Source organism: Nannobrachium achirus, assembly GCF_963921795.1.
Source record: "Nannobrachium achirus genome assembly, chromosome: 23".
Lineage (NCBI taxonomy): Eukaryota > Metazoa > Chordata > Actinopteri > Myctophiformes > Myctophidae > Nannobrachium > Nannobrachium achirus.
This window is the reverse complement of record NC_137830.1, coordinates 34,779,597-34,802,047: the sequence shown is the minus strand read 5'-3', so window position 1 is coordinate 34,802,047 and position 22,451 is coordinate 34,779,597. Positions and strand designations below refer to the sequence as shown.

The following is a 22,451-nucleotide window of genomic DNA, read 5'->3' as shown; positions in this document are numbered from 1 at the left end:
AAGAAAACTGTTTGTCATTGAGAGGGTCTTTGTCTTTGCCCATGTTGACCTGCACTTTTCAAAGCCTGCAGAGTGAACTTGCATCTTGCAAACTGAAAACTTTTGAGATCTCACTCAACTTGTTCCATGCATGGACCCCTAGCCTGGAATCAGACGAATCCGCCAGTGGAAAAAAAAAAAAAAAAAAAAAAAGATTGTAGATTGACGGATTTGGGTCTGGCCCTGCTCAATTGGGAATCAATTAGCTCACCCCGAAGAGTTGGGGTGACCAATCAGTATATTGGTCTGGTCTAACCAATTGTGTGCAGAGACATTTCTTTTAAGATGCCTATTGGAAAATAAATAAATACTCACTATTTATTATTATTTATTTATTTTGGTCAGAAAGACTGACCGTTATCTGTCTGCATTGAAGTGTCTGTGTGCATTGAAGTGTATGTTTCATTTTCATCTTGTTTATCGTATTTTAAATCTAGTAGGCCCTATATAAAAAAAGTAAAGTAAATTGGGCTTGGGGGGGATCACAATAAATCGTATTATATCGCAATAGCCTAATTAAAGACTCGCAATATAAATTGAATCGGCACCCTATAGGTATTGAGATCGTATCGAATCGGCAGGTAATTAAGTGAATCGTCCCCACCCCATACAGTAGTACCACCGGGACATTGGCACGTCGTGGCGGCGGCCGCGCTTTGCCCCGGCCTGGTGCGTGACTGAGACATCGAGAAGAGGAGAGCCATACATGGAGAGAACCGTGCGTAAATTATCGGGTTGGGTGGGTGGGTGGAGAGGAGAGGAGAGGGGCTCGGAAACTGATCTGCTGGGCGCGGAGAGTCAGAGGACGCTCCGGCTCCCACGGCGAGGTGGGGAGATCTGAGAGCAGACGCGCCCGCCCTCCGCTTCTCCCCCCCACCGAGCGACACCGTGCATCTGTCTGTTCTTCTTTTCTCTTTTTTTATGGTTCGTAAAGTATCGCAGCGTGAGATCTCACAAACCTCCTCCCCAGACAAAGACATAGGACTCTCCTCAACTCGCTGGTGGGATCAGTGGAAGGAAGCAGACCCCCAGATTTGTTTGCAAAGTCGCACCGATGGCTGTGTGTGCGCAGTAGTAAAGTGGTTGTTACAGTGGTTGACTACAAACGGACACCGCTCAGGGACGTACGGATCATTTCGGGACTGATCTTCTCCTTCTTCTGGAGCCTGGTTTTGTTTTGAGATCATTTCTTCCAGGGGAAATTGGAATACAATACAACGCAAAACCATGGATACGTACACTTTCTCCACCAGTCTACTTTTACTCCTGTCCATTTCGTCCGGCTCAACTGGACATTTCCCGTCAGCGCTCATGTGAGTAAAACAGCCTGTTGGTTTTTATTTATTTATTATTTTTTAATAAGCGTGTTCATTGACTTTGACTAGGCCTATAATGAAAGTCAATGACAGCTTGGTGTAATCCATCAGTCGGCTAGTTACATAGGCTACAGGCAGTGTTATAAAGTAACTGTAGCTACATAAGTAGGTAGCCTACTGTTGGCTACTTAAGTACAATTTTGAGGTATTTGTACTTTACTTGAGTATTTCCAATTTTAGTAATTTTGCTTCTACTCCACTACGCTACATCTCTGAGTTAAATTGCATATTGTAACCTACTTTCACTCCACTACAATTATTTGAAAACGTTAGTTACTTTGTAGACCATGATTAGGGCTAGGCTATTATTAAAACACTTAAATTAACCACACCAGCCCTATACATTTCAGCCATTTGTATCTACATTTGGAAACTTGAAATGGGACATTATTTACGAGTATTTTTTACTTTGGGTACTTAAGTAGGCCTACTTAAGATGCCAATACTTTTCTACTTTTACTCAAGTAGCCTACATTTTGAATTCCGGACGTTTACTAACAGTGTTTCTATATTGCAGTATTGATTTGGTACTTTAAGTAATTTAAAGTAAAACAAAATGAGTACTTTTTTCCACTCGTATCCCCAACACATTTGCATCAATAGGCTATATAGTTGAAATTAGCCTTTTTGTTTCTATTTGTGTGAGTAAATAAACAAAAAAAATAAAAAAAATACAGCGAATTAATATTTTATTGTGACAATATTTCACTGTCAGCCAGGTCTCTATAATGAAGTGACAGCTGGCGATCGATCAGTGGTCTCATGTTTCCATAAATTACGTAACTCTGCTGAAATGTAGGCTATACAACAACTCACTGATTTCTAGTATTTTTTTCCCCTGAGAACAGAACGATGGTGGCTTTTTTCCCCTCATTCTACAGGAACTAATTCATCATTACGATTACTTGCGACTTCTTTGGTTGCTACTTTAATAAGAGCGTGATTTGTCAGTGCAGTGAACATGTGTTGACAACCAACAGCTGTGTGTGTGTGACTACCGAATGGTTCCAGGAAGGAAGGCTGCGGTCTCACAAACTCTGTCATGTCGCCTAATTCCCAGAACGATCCCATTTAGCTGCTTCTCAAACATTTCATGTCTGTGTCTGTGGGACACACAGACGCACCAATCCGAGATGATTTTTGATTGATTGATTACTTTATTAGAAGTTTGCATAGGAAAAGGTACAGTATAGGTCTACAGTTCACTGATAAAAGGTCAACTTAAAAGGATACAGAGTAGGCCTACAAGAAAGCTGTTAGGCTTGTTTGCATTGAGGTCCCTTTGAACTCAAAAATTAAAAACAAAAAACATGTGTTTTGCTCAAGGTTACCTGCTGGTGGCGCGATAACAAGGCCAATGTGAAAAGGGTGGCATTTGTTCCTTGACCTAGTGAGAATGTGGTGCACATTTTCACTCAAATTGCAGGCTGCTTTCAAGATTTGAGGCATTTTGTTCAAAACGGACCAATCCTGCAAACTTTGGAATCCAATGTTAACCAATCAGGAGATTATAGTCCAGAATCACATGTGTATAGGCCAGGGTAAGGGTTAGGGGTCAGTGATCGGTGGTCAGTGAAACCCCGATTTGATATGTTTTTGCCAGGGGACCCCATAAGAGAGATATTTGTCATCATTTGTCAACAAGTGAGCAGTGCCTTTTTTTGTTTATTATGAGTTAATTTCATTAAGCTTCCCGCGAAGCTGGCTTGGCCAATGAGCCAAGTGTGGGACACACATACTGTACATACATACATACATACATACATACAGACAGACAGACAGACAGACAGACAGACAAAGCCAGATGTAGAAACGATTAGCACTGCACAAAAAGTGTTTAAGCTGTTCCTCATTTTGCTCAAGGACCCCATGCCACTCTGGAGTGGACCCCACTTTGCAAACCAGTGCAGTGGAGAGACAAAGACCAAAATAGCCATTCATATACATTCACTGATTGTATTTACTTGTAAATGTATAATGGTTTCACTGGAGACCCCCTGCAAACTCTCCCCAAGGACCCATGGGGGTCGGAGGTCTGTGAGAACCATGTGCCTGCTCCAATTATAGAACTAGCATCATGGTTTGAAAGTGGGGTTGTGATTTGAATGCTTTGTGAATACAGTTCCAGTTTCCATGTTAATTATATGGTATAAATTGTGTGGATCTTATTGGGTTGTTATGTTACAGGCCTATGACTACAGGCAGTATAGGGCATAGCAGTGGGCGTGGTTGTGTGGGAGAAATGTACACAAATATTAATATCAATTATTTTAAGCCCGGAATCAAGGTATCCAGGATCCTGGTGAATCGTGACCGTAAAACCTTTGATTCAGTAACCAGTAAATCTATCTATCTATCTATCTATCTATCTATCTATCTATCTATCTATCTATCTATCTATCTATCTATCTATCTATCTATCTATCTATCTATCTATCTATCTATCTATCTATTATCTAATACATGTATTAATAGTCCTGAATGATCTTGGTTCAGATCAGGAATATACTGTATACCACTGTACACAGGTCTCATGATATATAAGGACAGCTGCTGTATGGCTAATATATACCGTTCCAGGGTGTTCCCAACCTTGCCACTAGCGTTGACCTGAAAACACCGTTGCTGGCTCATCAGTCAGCCCTGGGCTGGTAACTTGGATTGTATGTCATCTTGTGAACTTGCATGATGAAGTAGAGGATTCATTTCATCATTGGCTATGCTCTGAATGTTATTTCCATCCCTTGAAACCAGGAAACCCTATATACTGTACATTATATAATACTGTATATACATCTTTGACCAGGGTCCCCCAGGCCCACTCCTTTTTCTCCCTCTGCACAACATGTCAAAGTAGGCAATGGTCAGGCTTGTGTTCCACCGGAATACACGTGTTTAAGATCCTAAAAGTACACAGTAGATTGTCTAGCTAACGGAAGTGACACGGGCCACAGACGAGTTTCCTATAGAGTAAACGGATGCCTAGTAGGGATGGGACTATATGAAAATGTAATATCATGATTATTGTGACAAAATAAATTGTGATTTATGATATTATCATGATAATCAAAATCCATTATCCTGGGGCAGAACATTTTCCAAAAAATAGCAGATCTACAGGCTCACAACGCGTCACAAGCTTGTAGATCTGCTATTTTTTGGCACAGACATTTGATAGAGTGAAAAAAAGACTATCAAGTAGGTATATTATAAGTACCTTTTACCAATTATAGAGGATTTAAGTGGTACCGGATATGCAGCTCGGCAAACAAAAGGTGAATTGACCCCAGTGCATGACGGAGGACGATATCACGATAAATTGAATCTCCACAATACGATTATCGTGAGCGTTTTTTATCACGATATACGATAATATCGCTTATTGTCCCATCCCTAATGCCTAGCTTTGTGTTTATGTGGAACTTTTAATTCACTTCTATATAGCTCACACATCTGCCCAACAGGTTCTGATCCTCAAAAGGCCCTGGCAGGTTGTAAAGAAGGAGGGGACTGGTTGCGCTTAGTTTTGAATGCAGCCCGAGTACGGTCCCCCGGAGAGCCGGCGAGGCATGGCACTCAGGCTAATGGCTCTGCTATGATGTCAGACTTGCAGAGTGCCCTGCCCATATATTTCATAGACACTAAGTGGATTGATCCAAGGATGGGCTACATGTGATTCATACTGAAAAGTTTGGCCAGAAGGGGAGGCTCTCTCCATTCCGACATGTCGCCACTCCGAAATGGACTTCTTATTGTCGGAGTGGCGACACTCGCCATGGGCCTAAGGTTTAGGGTAGGGGTAGAGATAGGGTTAGTGTCGGAATGGAGACATGTCGGAAAGGAGACATGTCGGAGTGGAGAGATGCACCCGGCCAGAAGACCCACATAGTTGATTTGAAGATTCTCATATCAGTGGGCCCTCGTAGGTGACTTTCAGTGGTGGATAGTAACTAAGTAGATGCTCCCCCCCCCCCCCCCCCCCCCCCTTTACTGGAGTATTTCACATTTTCAATACTGTACTTTCACTCTTACTCACTACATCTCACAGGCATTACCGGTATATTGTATATATTTGTTTAATGCATTACAATTATTTGAAAACTTTAGTTACTACAGGTAGTTACTTTGTAGATTTGGATTCTTATTACAAAACATGCATTAACACTTCAGCACTATTTAAACTTTGGCTATTTGAAAATAACCGATCTACAAGCTAGCATGACGCGTAGTGAGCTTGTAGATCTGCTATTTTAATTTTTTGTTTAAATATACATGTGACACCTTCTGAAACGGGACTAATGTGCTAGAAAGGTGCAATTCTGGGAGATTGCAAGTGTGGTTGCTGTTTTTGCATTTTCCCATTCAAGTCAATGGGGTTACTTTATAGAGTAACTTTTAGCCAATGAGGAAGCAGCAAACACTTTATAGAGTAACTTTTAGCCAATGAGGAAGCAGCAAAAATGTCCTTCAGGCAACCCCACTAATAAACTGTTTATTTCATGGAAATAATATTGGCACCGAGGCCGCTGTGGCCTCAGGGTTTATCATTGTTTAAGGGGCAGAAGGCCAAACTGAGGGGCTACGGTGACCATAAGCCTTCATGGCCTCTGTGAAATTCCTGCCCTGCATGGTAGACTGAAAGTGGTTAAAGGACGACTTCACCCATTTTCAACCAATCTTCATATAGGCCTAATTTGGTCCTCACTAATGATGGTAGCAAGTTACTATGAAAAGCTCTACCGGCTGTCAGTCCGTCAGTCAGTCAGTCAGTCAGTCAGTCAGTCAGTCAGTCTGTCCTTCACGTCACGTCACACTTTTGCCCTACTCATTTCTCACATGGCCCTCTTGTAGCGCCAACATCAGGCCGATTTTTGCAAAACACATTTTTGGACACTGCTCCTAGAAATTTTGGCCTAAAATCACGCAAAGCGTTACACAGTATCTCTAAAGTCATGTCATCAACATGGATCTGTCACATTTCCCATATTCCCTCCTGATTGCCTACGATTGCCTTCTAAAGTTTGTGTATGCGACGTGACGGTCGCTTGTCTCCCGATCAGGGAGTCTTACTAGTCTTAACATTTTTGTCTAACCAGTCTGTGTCTCAGAGGAGGGCTGTGGACAGTTCAGAAACGCACCTACCAGTGACATAATCAATGGGGAATCCAAGCTAATGTAAACTGCAGACTTTCCGAAGCAATTGTTCTAATGTTAATCTGAAATCTTGTTTTAAAAAAGGGGGGGGGGGGGGGGTGGCTAATGAAGATATCACTGGTTGGCAGGTTTCTGAAGTGTCCACAGCTCTCCTATGAGACACAGACATGAGCATTAGTGAGGACCCATTATATGAAGAAGATAGGTTGAAAATGGGTGAAGTCGTCCTTTAAGTGTTGCACTGGTGACAGCGATTATGTGTGACGCTGTGACTCGTCGAGGTGAAAGTCACAGGGAGACTATAGTGATGGCTGATGGGGGCAGACAGAGAGAGTTTTCCTCAAGATACCGGCGTAATTCTACAGTGTGAATAAATACGGTCTTGGCTCGCTACTGTATCTAGGAAGCTTGGACTGTTATGAGGTGTCTAGTATGTCTCCTTCACTTCTCTTCCTCCTCTCACATCCTCCTCACTCAGCCTCTCTCTCTCTCTCATTCATCACCTGTCCCATCTTGTCCATGTCCAACTTGGTGTCTCGTTCTGTCGCACACCGTCTCCCAATTGCTCCCCATAGATCCCAATGCCCACGGCTAAAGAGTACAGTGACTTCATGTAAAGTGCTATCTAACTATTAATTTACCGAATGTCTGTCTGCATGCTGACATCACTGATACTAAACAGTGTCGCCACCATTGTAACAGCCGCATGCTGAAACAATGCCTTCATCAAAGATCTACAGACACCATCCCAACCACAGTCTGTTCAAGATGTTGCTGCATGGAAAACGACTACACAGTCTCAAAGCTACTAGCAACAGACTGCAAAAAAGCTTCTTTCCACAAACAATCAGGCACATGAACAAACTGTCAAAGACGAGAACGGTCCAGGGCAAAAGGAATCGCTAGCCGAACCTTGACCTTGCCTAACTGACATCAACATTGCCCAACTGACATCACTGACCGACATCACTACACTGCCCAAATTTAGGGGCATAAAAGAGAGCCAGCCAGACAGACAGACAGACAGACAGACAGACAGATGGATACAACGGGTATTGCACAACTGGACATCAATGGTGACTATTCTGCCCAACGGGCACCGGTCTGGGTTCTCCAACATTACAACATTACATTACTTCTGAGACTCCTACATTCAATCCCTCATATAGGCTACTGTGCACACCCCCCCGGGCACAGGACTAGTCTAGTATCACAAAACAGATGATCGCATTGTACTGCATTGTAGATTTTCTATTTTGGCTATTTCTTATGGTATAGTAACAAAATATCAAAGTATGAAATGAGGCTCAAGTGAAGTTGTAGTAGAATTCTGTGGTCTTAGTCTTGGTTTCAGAGAAATTATCAAAGACGTGAGACGGTAGATATATTATTCTCAAGTGTGGCTTTATTTATACTAGTATGCAGTAGGCATGTATTGCATGATTCACTCAACTTGCGATAAGATTTGAATCACGATATTGGGTTCACAACATGATTTTTCACGATTCTTTTTAAACACAAATGTATTTTCCTGAGCTGTGCTGGATTATGTTTCTCATTATTATTCTCTCTAACCCTATGTTCCTTTACTTAATGCCACAACACAGTCACTCTTACAGTATATATATTCATATCCTGTGACCACTAACTAAATTATACAAAAACCTTGTGTCTCCAGAAATGTCTCCCTCTCCTGTGTGTAGTACAGTGTAGTACAGTATGACATGTTCAATATTACATAGCAGTCATCATGGTGCGTCTGTAAAACTCCATATTGAATATTTTTTTGTTTTGTTTGTTGAGCACTAAAATATACAGATATACTATCATCCTTAATGTACAGTATGTGTTTAATACTGACATCATTGATTTTCTTTTAATGCCCTTCTATCAGCCTTGGCCTGTGAGCAATTTTACACTCCTTGATCTAATTGATGACTACACAGCTGGAACCAAGAGAGATGTTGAAAATCTCTCTCACCATTTGCCAACCCCCCGCTAATAAAACCCTGTGATCCAAATTCCAAATTTACCCACTTGATATCGTCGTTGTCGGGTGAAAACCTTGTATGTCCAAAATCGTTTGTTTTGCATCTATCATTTTAAAAATGATTTAAACTAGGGAAAACAGTCGATCTACAAGCACACAACGCCTCGCACCGCGAGGCGTTGTGTGCTTGTATATCTGCTGTTTTCACTACTTTTGTGCGACAGCCTTTTATGATGAAGCACTTGGAGATACAAGGTTTCCACCTGACAACGACGTTATGCTTGTTTTTGGCTATTGCCCTAGTCACTGAGACACGCTCCAAGCTCTCTCTGTCTCTCTCTCTCCCTCTCTCTCTCTGATGTGCACAGTTTTCGAGTTCCTGTCACCCTCCTTTCTGTTTGCCTCACTTACTTTACTTTTTTAAGGCTAACCAGATTTCATGCTCAACCAGCTAAAGCGCTCTGCTCTCAGACATGTCTGTGGCAATCTGTGTTCATAACGTGAGGAGGATGCACTCGGTCTCTACATGGAGGAGGAGGACTGCTGGTGAGAGGCGGTCTTTCTGGGTCTTAGCTAAAGGGAAGAGGACATTAATTAAGCAATAATACACGAGAGGGAGTGCTGTACCGCGTGATTGGCGCCGCCAATGTGGGAATGCTGTGGAGCATGTGCGGTAGATCTGCACACCAGATATCACAGTATTTACAGTATATAGCATTAGTAGTGTATCATTATTGTCTGCAGCAGGGGTCTTCAACATTTTCAGGCCAAGGACCCCTTAGCTGGGAGGGAGATGAAGCAGGGACCCCCTCCCCTTGTACAGTATAAATGTTGCGATGGAGATTCTCATCGATTCATAGATAGATTCATAGACTTGTTTGACACTTAACCACTTAGAATCTTAAATCGTCGATACTTAGTAAACTTGACCTTTCACTCTGTACTTGGTCTGCTCTTTTTTTTAGCTTTTACACCAAATCTATTTGCCAAAAATAGTGATCTACAAGCCCTCAAGGTTGAAAGCTTGTAGATCTGCTATTTTTGGCTAAAGCTCAGAGTATAGGGATGTGAGGGTTCAAGTTGTTCATTTAAAATAATTATCCTATCACACAAGGATTTGGCAGCCCCCCTGTAGTAACTCTGAGGACGCCCTAGGGGTCCCGGACCCCCTGTTGAAGACCCCTTTCAGCAGTGACAACGATGACATAAGAATAGGTACTGTATGAAAGTTTATTCCACAAATACAAATTGTTGCATCATAATGTTTCCCTTCTCACAGTGCATCCAGGTGTTTGTTTGGTGGGATAAACCCGTAATTTGGCCCTCAGGGGTATTTTGTATTGTGGAGTCTGTGGACCTTGCGTCCACTGGCTAGTTTTACCATCATTGTCAAAAAACAAATTTGGAATATAGAAAACCAGTTAAACAATGTAATTGTGACCGCAGGGAGCAGTTTAGTGTGAGAACCTGCAGCAGTTGTGTTACGCTCTTACTCTAAGCTGTTACTCTTGCCTGTCACACTGTGTTACTCTAAGCTGTTACTCTTGCCTGTCACACCCACACACTATGCTCTTTTACACCTCCTACAGGCGCTTGCTGTAACTATACCTGTAATCAGTGTTAAGCCTGTTCAGTTGTGGTAGATCAGCTCAATTGATGTCCAGCACACCTGAAACTCTGATCAGTTTGGCTGAGTGTCTCAAAGTGTACAGATCTCCTCTGCCCTTTTCCTCCTCACTGTGCTTTGAAGAGCCTTGGCTTGTAAGTTTACATGCAATTATGCTCGCCTGCACGCAATATTTATCGTCAATTAAATGTCTGCCCCCACCATATCTCGTATGCATATGTATATATGTTGACGTGTTTCTTTTTTGCCATTTAATCTTTTTTTTTTAGGTAGGTTTAAATAGTCAAATTAGCCGGTACTCTCTGCGGTCGCTACTCGACCTTAGGGAGTGTTACTTGTATGAAATATGAACTTCTCACGATTGTAAGGAATCAAAGGCAGGTGGTAAATGGCCTGGATGTTAGGCATAGCGAGGAGGATCAAACGTGACACTGATGAGCGGCGCTCCTCTCCAAAAGTTGAACTATTTGTCTCTAACAAAGAAATGCATGTCAGAAAGACGTTGGCAGCAAAAAAAAGAAAAAAGAAAAAACGTTGTGGACACAGCTCCATAGAATTGTTGTGTGCACTCGTCAAGTTATTTAATGGTCATGCTCTAATCTTTGATCTTCTATATGTATGCCCATTTTGTAAGGGATAATGTCTGGCTCAGCGGTCGTTATCGATAAAAATACATTTGTTTATTGTACATGGCTGTCATGTTGGTTTCGGCATAAAGTTCACACAGTGCAGCAGGTGCTTCGAGCCTTTGGTTAGGTCTGTTCTAGAGCGGAGAGGTCTGTTATCCAGAAATAACACACTGCTGATTTCAGCGATTGACCAATCCGAATCAAGCATTCAACCAAGCCGTGTAATAACTATAGAAAATCACCTTGGAGTTGACAAAGCGTGACTCATTCTTGTTTCCAGTGAGGCCAAGGTCAAGTCATGAATTAGCACTGGGAATCAAATTATATTTCTTTAGACGGTGCATTTGGCCAGTGATGTATATCGGACCAGTAACCCATATATAGAGAGTCGAGACCCCTGGTACCCATATATGGAGATCCATGTACTGTATACAGTGAGAGCCCAAACATGCCTACTCAGTTATTCGTTACGTGAAAGTCCTATGATGTCTATGACATCTGACATCATACCCTTTATGCCCATACATGGAGATCCCTGTGTAGAACCAGCCACACTGATATGGGCTGTCTTGGCCATATATGGATTCTGTTAGTGTGGTATGTGGCCTCCATATATGGGCATTCCCATGTGAAGTCCTGTTAGATATGGCTTAATATTGATGACATCAGGGAACTCCATATATGGACATAAAGGGATTCTGTTAGTGTGACATCACAGTGTAGCCAGAGCGTGATGTCAGAGCAGCAAACCAATTCTGTTAGAGTGGTTCCCCTGACATCAGTGATGTCAGAGCGGAAAACCCATAGACCGTAAAAGAAAGTGTACATGTACGTACGGACGGACGTACGGACGGACGTACGTATACGGAGAAGCTGTGACGGTTCTGATAGTACATTGCGACCTACGGTCAGAATAATCTCATTCCAAATCTAAGCTCCAGATCTGCTGTATGACATTGATGCCATGTGCAGGGTTGAACAGGAGAAGCGTGCCATGGGCATGGAGCTTATGGGTATTGGCTGTGGGGGAGAGTGTTTTTTGCAGGTCGTTCAGTCCGAGTGTACCAAAAAAGCAACTGGGTTAAGGCAGACCGAAGCTTGTGATTGGCTGCGCGGAGGTGACGAAAGTCTGGGGGACGGAGATACACCTAAACCTAACCTTAACCCTTACCCTAACCTCAGTAAAACGAATGCTGGTGAATGCTAACCTGCCGACGCTGGTGAATGCTAACCTGGTGAAATGCTAACCTGCCGACGCTGGTGAATACTAACCTGGTGAATGTAAAACTGGTCGGACCAACAGTGCTTAACCCAGTTGCTTTTTTGATACACTCTGACTTAAAGACCTGCAAAAAATACTCTCCCCCATTGGCGCGGAGGGTTTAAAAGTGGTCTAGGGTTTCCTGGGCTGTGATTGACACGTCCCAGCCACGAGGGAGCTGCCACTAGCAGGTATATTTGAGGAGGCCGCCTGCAGCACGGAACAGCTGGGGGGGCTATATCTGTTACAAGTGCACGCATGCAAGGGCATGGGGTCCGCGCCCGGGGCTAACACCCATGGCCTCACCTCGCACTCGGGCTGTCGTCATCTCCGATCGCACCGTTGTCGCTCAGTTCACCCCCCCCCCCCCCCCCCCCCCACTCTCTCAATCTCTCTATTTCTGTCTCTCGCTGCCTCTCCCTCCCGAGCTGTCTCTTTCTATGTATGTCCCTCTCCCAACCCTCCCCACTAACTAATTTATCCAGTCTGTCTTTCAAACATTTGCTCACTGTCTCCCTGTTCTTATTCTTCTTCTCTCTCTCTCTCTCTCTCTCTCTCTCTCTCTCTCTCTCTCTCTCTCTCTCTCTCTCTCTCTCTCTCCTCCCCTCTTTTAACCCTGGCTATATTTAGGCTGGCCTCTTGTCTGGGTGGAGGGGCGTGCATAAGTTCTTCTGAATCAGACTCTGGTTGGGCTACAGAACAGTGGGTTAGGCCAGTGGTTAAAATGTGATTTTTTGGGGGGTCGGGGCCTGAAAAGGGGGGCAGTTCTCCACTTAGAAACATCACCACTTAGAAACACCCCCATTCAGAAAAAGAAACAACCCCACTTAGAAACATCCCCATTCAGAAACACCCCACTTAGAAACAGAGTCTGAGCATTCACCAGTTTAGCATTCACCAGCGTTGGCAGGATAGCATTTCACCAGGTTAGCATTCACCGGCATCGGCGGCAGGTTAGCATTTCACTAGGCTAGCATTCAGTGTCTATAGCGTCTAAAGACTTGTTTTGTAACTTTTCATTTAATCATTCCATGACAATATTTTTGTTCAATGAAGTTTGGCCTTATAGATGTGTCTGTTTCTGTGTTTTCCCTTATTTTTTAAACTACTCATGTAGTGTGTTACAAAATCATTATATAAACGTCCAAAATAGGACTGTCATTTATAGCTTGCAGCCCCTGGACTTTTGATATTTTGCTGAGTGGCCCCTGAGCCATCTTAAGCTGATTAGCCCTGATTTAGAGTAATGGAGAAATAATGTTTCTGAATGGAGATGTGAATGTTTCTGAATGGAGATGTGTAACCTAGGTTTATGTGACACCTCCATTTAGGATAATGGAAGGCAATCTTCTAAATGGCAATGTTTCTGAATGGAGATAACCACTGGGTTAGGTGTTGGTTGTTGTACAGCGGATGATATGTAAAGCATCTTGAGTGTCGCTTCAGTGTCTGATTGGAGAGTGTCTCCCTCATCTTTTCCCTTGGCCTGTGTGTGTGTGTGTGTGTGTGTGTGTGTGTGTGTGTGTGTGTGTGTGTGTGTGTGTGTGTGTGTGTGTGTGTGTGTGTGTGTGTGTGTGTGTGTGTGTGTGTGTGTGTGTGTGTGTGTGTGTGTGTGTGTGTGTGTGTGTGTGTGTGTGTGTGTGTGTGTGTGTGTGTGCGCGCGCGCGCGTGCGTGCGTGCGTGCCCGCCCACGACCAGGAGATAGCTGATCTCTCGTTGTTGTGTGCTTGGAGATCGATCGGCAACGGTGTGTGTCAGTGGTGGAAAAAGTACTCAGATGTTTTGCTTAAGTAAAAGTATCAATACTTCAATATAGAAATACTCTGTACTCAAGTAAAAGTCCGGAATTCAACATGTATTTGAGTAAAAGTATGAAAGTGGTGGCATCAAAATGTACTTAAAGTATCAAAAGTAAAAGTACAAAATGTTTGTAGATCTTGTAGAAGTAAAAGTATTGGAAATTGGAAATACTGTTGGGCTGCGGGGGTGGGGGGTTTAAGAAGCATCCCAGCTCAGTATCAACAAACTTCCCCGCAACTCTGCGACGCGGTGTGAGCTTGGAGGTCTGCTATTTTCAATATTTTCACCAAAAGGCAATTTTTTTCCCCCTGAAATGTATGCCCCTGCCTCTCTAACATTCTCTGCACGTCCCTGGTGTGTGCATGTGTGAAAGGGAGTGGTGGTGCTGGGCGGTGGGCCGTGGGGGCGGAGGGGGGGGGGGGGTGTAGGAAGCATCCCAGCTCAGTATCAACTAACTTCCCCGCGACTTTGTGCCACATGGAACTTCCCAGGAATTTTCCATTGCACCGTTGCCCGGGCAACCTAGGAGAATGGCTAACATCTGGTTGGACGAGTGCCCTGGCCAACACGGGAAGCACATCTGCATGTTGGACGGGCTTCCTCGTGTAAGGGATGGGATGTGTAGTTAACAAGTGGACTGTAAAATCAGCTGTGTGAGACTGCAGAATAACAGACTCAGCGTTTTTAAAGGCCCCCACAACATAGGCCTTTTGTTTACTACTGTGTTGATGTTACATTTTTGTTCACAGATTTCATAGATAGGGTTAGATTAGGGTGACCATATTTTCAGCCGCTCAAACCGGGACGCGAATCACTATTGCCTAAAACCGGGACCCTAAAAGCAATGAGCACGTTACCGCGCACGCGCGTGCCCTTAACCCATTTAGGCCTAACCTATAGAATAGGGCTAAATCAGAAATTAGCCTACAAAACAAATATGTTGCTACATACTGTATATGTACTGTAAGCCCCTCCCAAACAGCAAAATGTGTTCCCGGCCTGAATGGGTTAAAGGAGTAGTTCACCCCCAAAATGACTTTTTTTCTATTGATTAGTCACGCCACTGAGATTAGAGTTCAATAATATTTTTAGTTTTTTGTTGCATTCCTAAGACAAAAATGTGATAACAATAGATTTACCCCCATTCGTTCCGGATGGGGACCCGTTTCGGAATCAATGGGCGTAAATTTACTCGAATCATTTTTTTTTCTTAGGAATGAGACAAAAAACAAAAAATATTATTGAACTCGACTCTCCATGGCATGAGTAATCAATAGAAACAGTCATTTTGGGGTGAACTACTCCTTTACATACACGCAGTGTTGCGTACAGGCAGTGAGTGATTGACAAAACAGCCTCAGCGTTGAATCCAGACACGCAATCAATTTGTTCATGTTTTCTGATTGGTTGGGTGAGCATGTTTTCATGTAAAGAACATGATAAATGTCTATGCAACCACTGAAAACAGCTACTATTTAATTCTGGACAATTCTTTAGTGAATGTTGAAAACGGTTTTAGTGTTTTAGAGATATTTGTCGGGACACCGGGACACGCAGCTTGAAGACGGGGCAGTCCCGGCCAAACCGGGACGTCTGGTCACCCTAGGTTAGATTAATGTTGATGTGTATTTTCAGACGGTTAACCACTTTAAACCTCAATACTTAGAAAACGTGTTCTTGGTCTGCTCTTTTTTCCCCTTTGCACCAAACCTCTTTGCCGAAAATGTGAGCTTGTAGATCTGCTATTTTCATCCAATTTCCCCCCGCCCAGAAAAGATATGCTAGTGGTTAATGGGGAAAACAATAAAAAAAGAATCCTATCATACAAATATTAAATGCAAATAAATATTAAACAAAAAATGGGAAGAAGATCAAGGGTCCATTTGGTTCCAATTGGTACACTCACTCACTCACTGTACACTCTGAAATGAACTATTTGGATTTTACTGTGTACAGAGTCCAGACTGATGTAACCCAGGGGCATAGTTCCGCCGATTTAAAACGAATCCAATACGGAACTAAAACTTCCTATGTTTGGCCGCTAGTTGCGCTGTTTTCCCCCCGCGAGGTACCAAAAAGAATTTGTCTACATTGGACCCCATTAGTTTTCCTGTTTGATTTTCTAACCTTAATACACGTTGTCATAAATACTTTATGGTTCCTGTCCCTTTCAATCACCATGATATGCGTTTTGTGCAAATATGATCCCATTTATGTTAAAATTTATGATAAAGTTGCGGGGGGAGTGGCCAACTAAACTGATACTAGCCTGCTGTGTTCTTCTTCGTGTGCTTTATTTCGGGAGGCTCAACACCACATTCTCCCATGTATCCCTGCGGTTCCACGTGACCGTTGGCAACCAATAGCATTCCTTATGATTCCTGGGGCACCATTCAAACAATGATGGCGACTCCCATACAAGGGACAAAAAAACGCCATTTTCGCAGCATAGAAACCAATGGCTTTGCTTCGTCCATATTTCGCTTCGTCCATATTTTTTTTACAGTCTATGATGTAACCATAAACTACTTTGTTGGCGGTCGGGGTCCCCTAGGGGCTCTGTCCTAGGCCCCAGCATGCTATTTTTGCAGAATGTTAGCCTATTTCTCCCGAATGTTCCCATATTACGACATGCCCACAATGGGGATGTCAGGGTTCATGTGGTTAATTGGACATTTAGGCCTGGGGGGCTATACTAGTTCCCCCCCTTTGTGTGTGTGTGTGTGTGTGTGTGTGTGTGTGTGTGTGTGTGTGTGTGTGTGTGTGTGTGTGTGTGTGTGTGTGTGTGTGTGTGTGTGTGTGTGTGTGTGTGTGTGTGTGTGTGTGTGTGTGTGTTGTGAGGCAGAAGAGATGGGGCGTATGGATGGGTGGTTGGGTGATGTGCACATATACATACAGCATAAAGACAGTGAAATGTTGTGACTCAGAGGTCAGACTTGGTTCTGCAGTGGAGAGAGGGCTATTAATGAAACAACACATACAGTACATACTGTATATGCAGTGGTGTAAAGCAGGGATTTTCAATGTTTTCAGGCCATGAAGGACCCCTTAGTTGAGAGAGAGATGAAGCAGGGATCCCCACAACCTGTTCATAGATTCCATATTAATACAGTATCTGGCTTAAAGTCCTGTTCGCAATTTGGTGTTAGGGGAGTTTCTCACCTGAACTGAGTCAGTGGGTCCCTAGACATGAAAAATCACTGAGGTGCTCGTCCGCCATAGTGGCACGAATGGCGCAATGGCCAAATCAAATATGGCTGCCATCGGCTATGATGAAAATCCAACTTTCCCTCAAAGTGCACCATATTGTGATTGTGTGCATCCAAGTTAGTATGATGTGTTTTAACAGGATGTATTTGCCATTGTTCCATGGCAAAATATGATGCACCGATATCTATCAGCAAGGCAGCCATATCCTCGAGAGTCGAATTGTGCTTGCATCCATCCATGTTCCATTAGTTCTAGTCTTTCCTCAGGTTCCTTGGCTGTTGCAAGCAGGTGGCAAGACATGCATTAGAAAGGTGCCTTGTTGGTCTCAGCAGTTGTACTTCTCTGCTACCAATGCTGTGTCTTGTTCTGTCAAGGCCTCTCCAAAGTTTGTTAGATATTGTATTCGGTCAGAAGCCATAGCTGCATGCTTAGTCCCCACCTGGCCCATGCAGTCATCTCCAGTTTCCAAGGCATATGTCCCCTGATCACTGTCTTGGCTAGTGGTGCTCCAAGATGAGAGACTGCTTGATGCTGTAGAAGCATGTGCCGCTGCACACCTAGTGCCATACTGCTACCAGATCTACTTAAAGGGGAAGACCACCCATTTTCAATATTGAAATATGTCATTAATATACCTTAGAGGAGTTGATGGGAAATAGAAAAAAAGTTCCCCCCCTTCTGTGTTGCCTAGAACTGGAGGATTGATTTGGGGGTTTGTATTGTAAAGTACAATGTGTGATGTCATCAAGTTGTACTTTACAATACAAACCCCAGAATCAATCCTCCAGTTCTAGGCAACACAGAAGGGGGGAACCTTTTTTCTATTTCCACACAACTCCTCTAAGGTTCCACACAACTCCTCCACACAACTCCTTAATGACACAGTTCAATATTTAAAATGGGTGGTCTTCCCCTTTAATCCCCAGTGCTTGTAAGTATCACTACGACAACTCTCTGGGGTCCACTCATAATCCTGGCGACCCATTTTTCCCTCCATTAGGTTAGGGTTATGGGTAGGTTTAGTTATAATAGGGCCAGTTGACTCCACATGTACCAGCAGCTTGGTGACAGCCTACTCAATCTAGTTCAATCTCTTCACCTCCAGCCCCTTTTGCAGGGAGCCACTCATCATCATCAGAGATAACAGAGTCGACAGACGCACCCATCCCTCATCAACTTTACAAATTCTGGGTGTCTGAAGAGAACAAACATCTCTCCAGCTGTGTGTTCGGAATATAGTGTCCATTCAAGCTTGTGGCGATGTAGGTAGAACGGCTGCCTTGGAATCTGAAGGTTCCAGGGTCGATTTCTGGCTCCTCCAGCTTATTTGTCGAAGTGTCCTTTAGCAAGACACTGAAACGCTAACTGCTCCCGATGAGCACCTTGCATGGTTTCATGGTGTGAATGTATGTGTGAATGTGTGTGTTAATGGGCGAATGTGAAATACATTGTACAGCGCTTTGGAGAAGAGCGCTATATACTGTAAATGCAGTCCATTTACCATTATCAGCTCAGTCTGATGATGTCACTAGTGGAGAAGAGATCCCAGACATCTTGAATAGGATTGAGGAGGCTGACACCTGGTGCATGTACAGCCTCCATTATAACTAAGCCTATCCCTAACCTTCACTAACCTATGGTCAGAATAACGGGATGTCGGAACTATGAGCGGACCCCAGAGAGTTGTTGTCTCCTTCACATTACTGCTATACTACACCCCATATTTCCAAGCACTGGGGATGAAGGAGATCTGGCAGCAGTATGGCACTGGTGAGACTCACTTCCACTGCATCAAGCCGTCTCATCTTGGAGCACCACTAGCCAAGACAGTGATCAAGGCACATATGCCTTGGACAGGAGATGACTGCATGCATGGGCCAGGTGAGGATTAAACAGGTAGTTATGGCTTTTGACCGAGTAGAATATCTAACAAACTTTGGAGAGGCAAAGACCTTGACAGAACAAGACACAGTATTGGTAGCAGAGAAGTACAACTGCTGAGACCAACAAGGCACCTTTCTAGCGCATTTCTTGCCACCTGCTTGCAACAGCCAAGGAACCTGAGGAAAGACTAGAACCAATGGAACATGGAACAGGGCATGACATAAAGGCTTGTCCTGTTGTCCGGGACAAGTGCACATACTATGGAGTGGAGGGAGCAAGTGGGGTCATTAGCCGTCCTTTTGTTATTATTTCAATGTATGACATTTTTATCCGGACAAGTGACTTTTGTCCCCGGACAAGTGAATGGGAAATATACTTGTCCAAAGGACAACTGCCTCAAAAAGTCAATGTCAAGCTCTGATGGATGGAAGGAGCACTTTGACTTTAGTACACTCCTGCCATGTCTGAAGCAAGACACTCAACACTGATGGAGTTCTGTGCATCATATTTTGCCATGGAACAATGACAAATCCATCGTTTAAAAACACCTCATACTAACTTGCAGCATGCACACAATCACAATATGGTGCACTTTGAGGGAAATTGTTACTTAATTGTGTGTGTGATTTTGTTGTGTAATTTTATTTGTCACATTTATTCATAAATAGTCTTATTTGCTCATTTAAACACCCATTTAAAACCCCCCTTTAAAGGAGCTATAGTCAACTTTTTCTTGAAAAACAAATGCTAAAATAAAAATAATGTTTCGAATTTTTTTTATAAAAAAATAAGCTTCATATATGTGTTTCTGTTCAAAAATGACCACAAAAAGCGTAAAATAATGATAAAATAATCATTTTGGCCATTGTCAGACCGACACTTTGTTTACATTCTAGTCTATAGACTAGGATGTAAACAAAGTGTCGGCCCTACAATGAAAAAAAATAGCAATGTGTTTTCCTCAGCGTTTTGCCGTAGCAATATGTGTGTGTGCGTAGCCATATTACATCACCAATTATCTGTAGCCACTATCTGTAGCCACTTTTCCCCAGCGTTTTGCCATAGCAATGTGTTTTCCTCAGCGTTTTGCCATAGAAATATGTGTGTGCGCGTAGCCATATTACATCACATTACATCACCAATTATCTGTAGACACTTTTCCTCAGCGTTTTGCCATAGCAATGTGTTTTCCTCAGCGTTTTGCCATAGCAATATGTGTGCGCGTGTGTGTGTAGCCATATTACATCACCAATTACATCCTAGACCTATATCCTAGTCTTTTTCCTCAGCGTTTTGCCATAGCAGTGTGTGTGTGTGTGTGTGTGTAGCCTGTATTACATCACCAATTACCAATTGAAGATGTTATGCAAGCACGACCACCGCTCACTTCACATTGGGTGTGATTTTTTTTCCAAAATTTTAGTCGTTATGCCAATTCATTCCTCCCCCCCACACACATTTGTGTGTTGTCACTGCTGTTGCTGTCCCAATGACTCACTGGCAGGTGAGGAGCCCCCACCGAGAGGACGTAGAGTCCTACTCCTGCCCCAAACTCTGTCCATAGAGTTATAGGTCCCATCCTATTTTACAGTACACTTTAAGACATAATAAGACATAATAAGACAGAATAAAGCCATAATAAGAAATAATGTGTTGGTAATTAGAGCTAATATATTTTATTAGACAGAAACAAAGACAGAATAGTAGAAAGAGTGAATACATTCTCTGGCACCGGCACCTGCCGTGGAACTGCAGCGGCAGACACTGCCGCACGACCGGCAGTTCGACCAGCAGTCGCACTGCATCGCCGGCGATAGGAACAGCATTCCCGCCAGTAGGACCGGCGGCCGCCGCAGGGACCGGCGGCCGTCGCAGGGACCGGCGGCCGCCGCAGGGACCGGCAGGTCCCGTAGCAGTAAACTGCCCGTCCGTGCGGTGGCAGTTACCAGCGATGCCGGTCCTACCTACCGTTCCGTGAGGTGGCCGCCGGTCCTACTGCCAGGACTGCCGGTCGAACTGCTGGTCCGTGCGGTGGCCGTCCGTCCTATCACCGGCGATGCAGCGCGACTGTCGGTCGAACTGCCGGTCGTGCTGCGGTACCTGCTGCCAGTTCCGTGGCAGGTGCCGCTGCCAGATAATGTATTCGCTCTTTCTGCTATTCTGTCTAATAAAATAATATTAGTTCTAATTATTAACACATTATTTCTTATTATGACTTTATTCTGTCTTATTCTGTCTTATTATGTCTTAAAGTGTACTGTAAAATAGGATGGGACCGAGTTATATAACAAATAGAGAACGGACGGCCCGAAGCGGTCTCTCTCTGCCAGGTGAAAATGACATTGCTCCCGCAGTGACCACTCACAGAAACACGACTGACTGACATTCCCGCCGCCGCGTGACAATCGCTCCACTTTAATTGGTTCAATGTGTGCCGACACCTGTGTGGAGAGGTGATGCGGTGTTCCGTCAGGAGGACGTATAACGTCTTGGACATAAAGAGGTGTTGGTTGAGGGATCGCTATAGCTATCTATACCAGGGGTCTAACAGGGGGTCCGGGACCCCTAGGGGGTCCTCAGAGTTACTACAGGGGTCCTCCAAATCTTTGAGTGAGAGAAACCTTTTTTTTCTCCTTTTTTATATTAATCACTTGAACCCTAATGTCTATATTCTGAGAACCTTTGCCAAAAATAGCAGATCTACAAGCTCACAACGCCTCGTGCTGCGAGGCGTTGTGAGCTTGTAGATCGGCTATTTTCGGCAAGAGGTTTGGTGTAGAGAGTAAAAAGAGCAGACTAAGTACAGAGTGAAAGGTCAACTTTATTAAGTATTGACGGTTCAAGTTGTTAAATATCTGAAAACACAAATTGACATGAATCCAAAATACACTGATGATTGTGCTGTCAAACAATGAAACTATAAGGAATCTATGAACAGGTTGTGGGGGTCCCAGCTTGTGTGGCGGTTTCCCGAAGCTATAGATAGATATACTGATTGATTGATTGATTGATTGATTGATTGATTGACAGTGGTGTAAAGTAACTAAGTAGATTTACTTAAGTAATGTACTTAAGTACAATTTTGAGGTATTTGTACTTTACTTGAGTATTTCCAATGTCCAATACTTTTACTTCTACTCCACGGATCCAAATATTGTACTTTTACTCCACTACCTTTATTTGAAAACTTTAGTTACTAGTTACTTTGCAGGTATAAATATTATAAACGACTTTACCCTTATTTTATACTGTAGCTATTTGAAAATAGCCGATCTACAAGCTCACAATGCATCGCATCGTGACGCGCTGTGAGCTTGTAGATCTGCTATTTTCACACATGTTGTACTTTTACTTTTGGTACATTAAGTACTTATTGATGCCAATACTTTTACTCAAGCAAATTTTGAATTCCGTACCTCCACTTGTAACAGAGTATTTCTACATTGCAGTATTGTTAAGTAACTTAAGTAAAACATTTGAG

General features: G+C 43.4%; 1 protein-coding gene across 1 annotated transcript in view; it reads left to right on the top strand.

The window, feature by feature from the left end:
• Nucleotides 1-1,335: 1,335 nt before the first annotated feature.
• LOC308308890 (voltage-dependent calcium channel subunit alpha-2/delta-1-like) overlaps nt 1,336-22,451 on the top strand; it is a gene marked incomplete at its 3' end in the record, with an annotated part of 175,942 nt that continues 154,826 nt past the window's right edge. Inside the window, exon 1 of the mRNA XM_080754346.1 lies at nt 1,336-1,352. Within this exon, the coding sequence (XP_080610472.1) occupies nt 1,351-1,352 (2 nt within the window). The 5' untranslated portion in view covers nt 1,336-1,350. The remainder of the gene's footprint in view (nt 1,353-22,451) is intronic.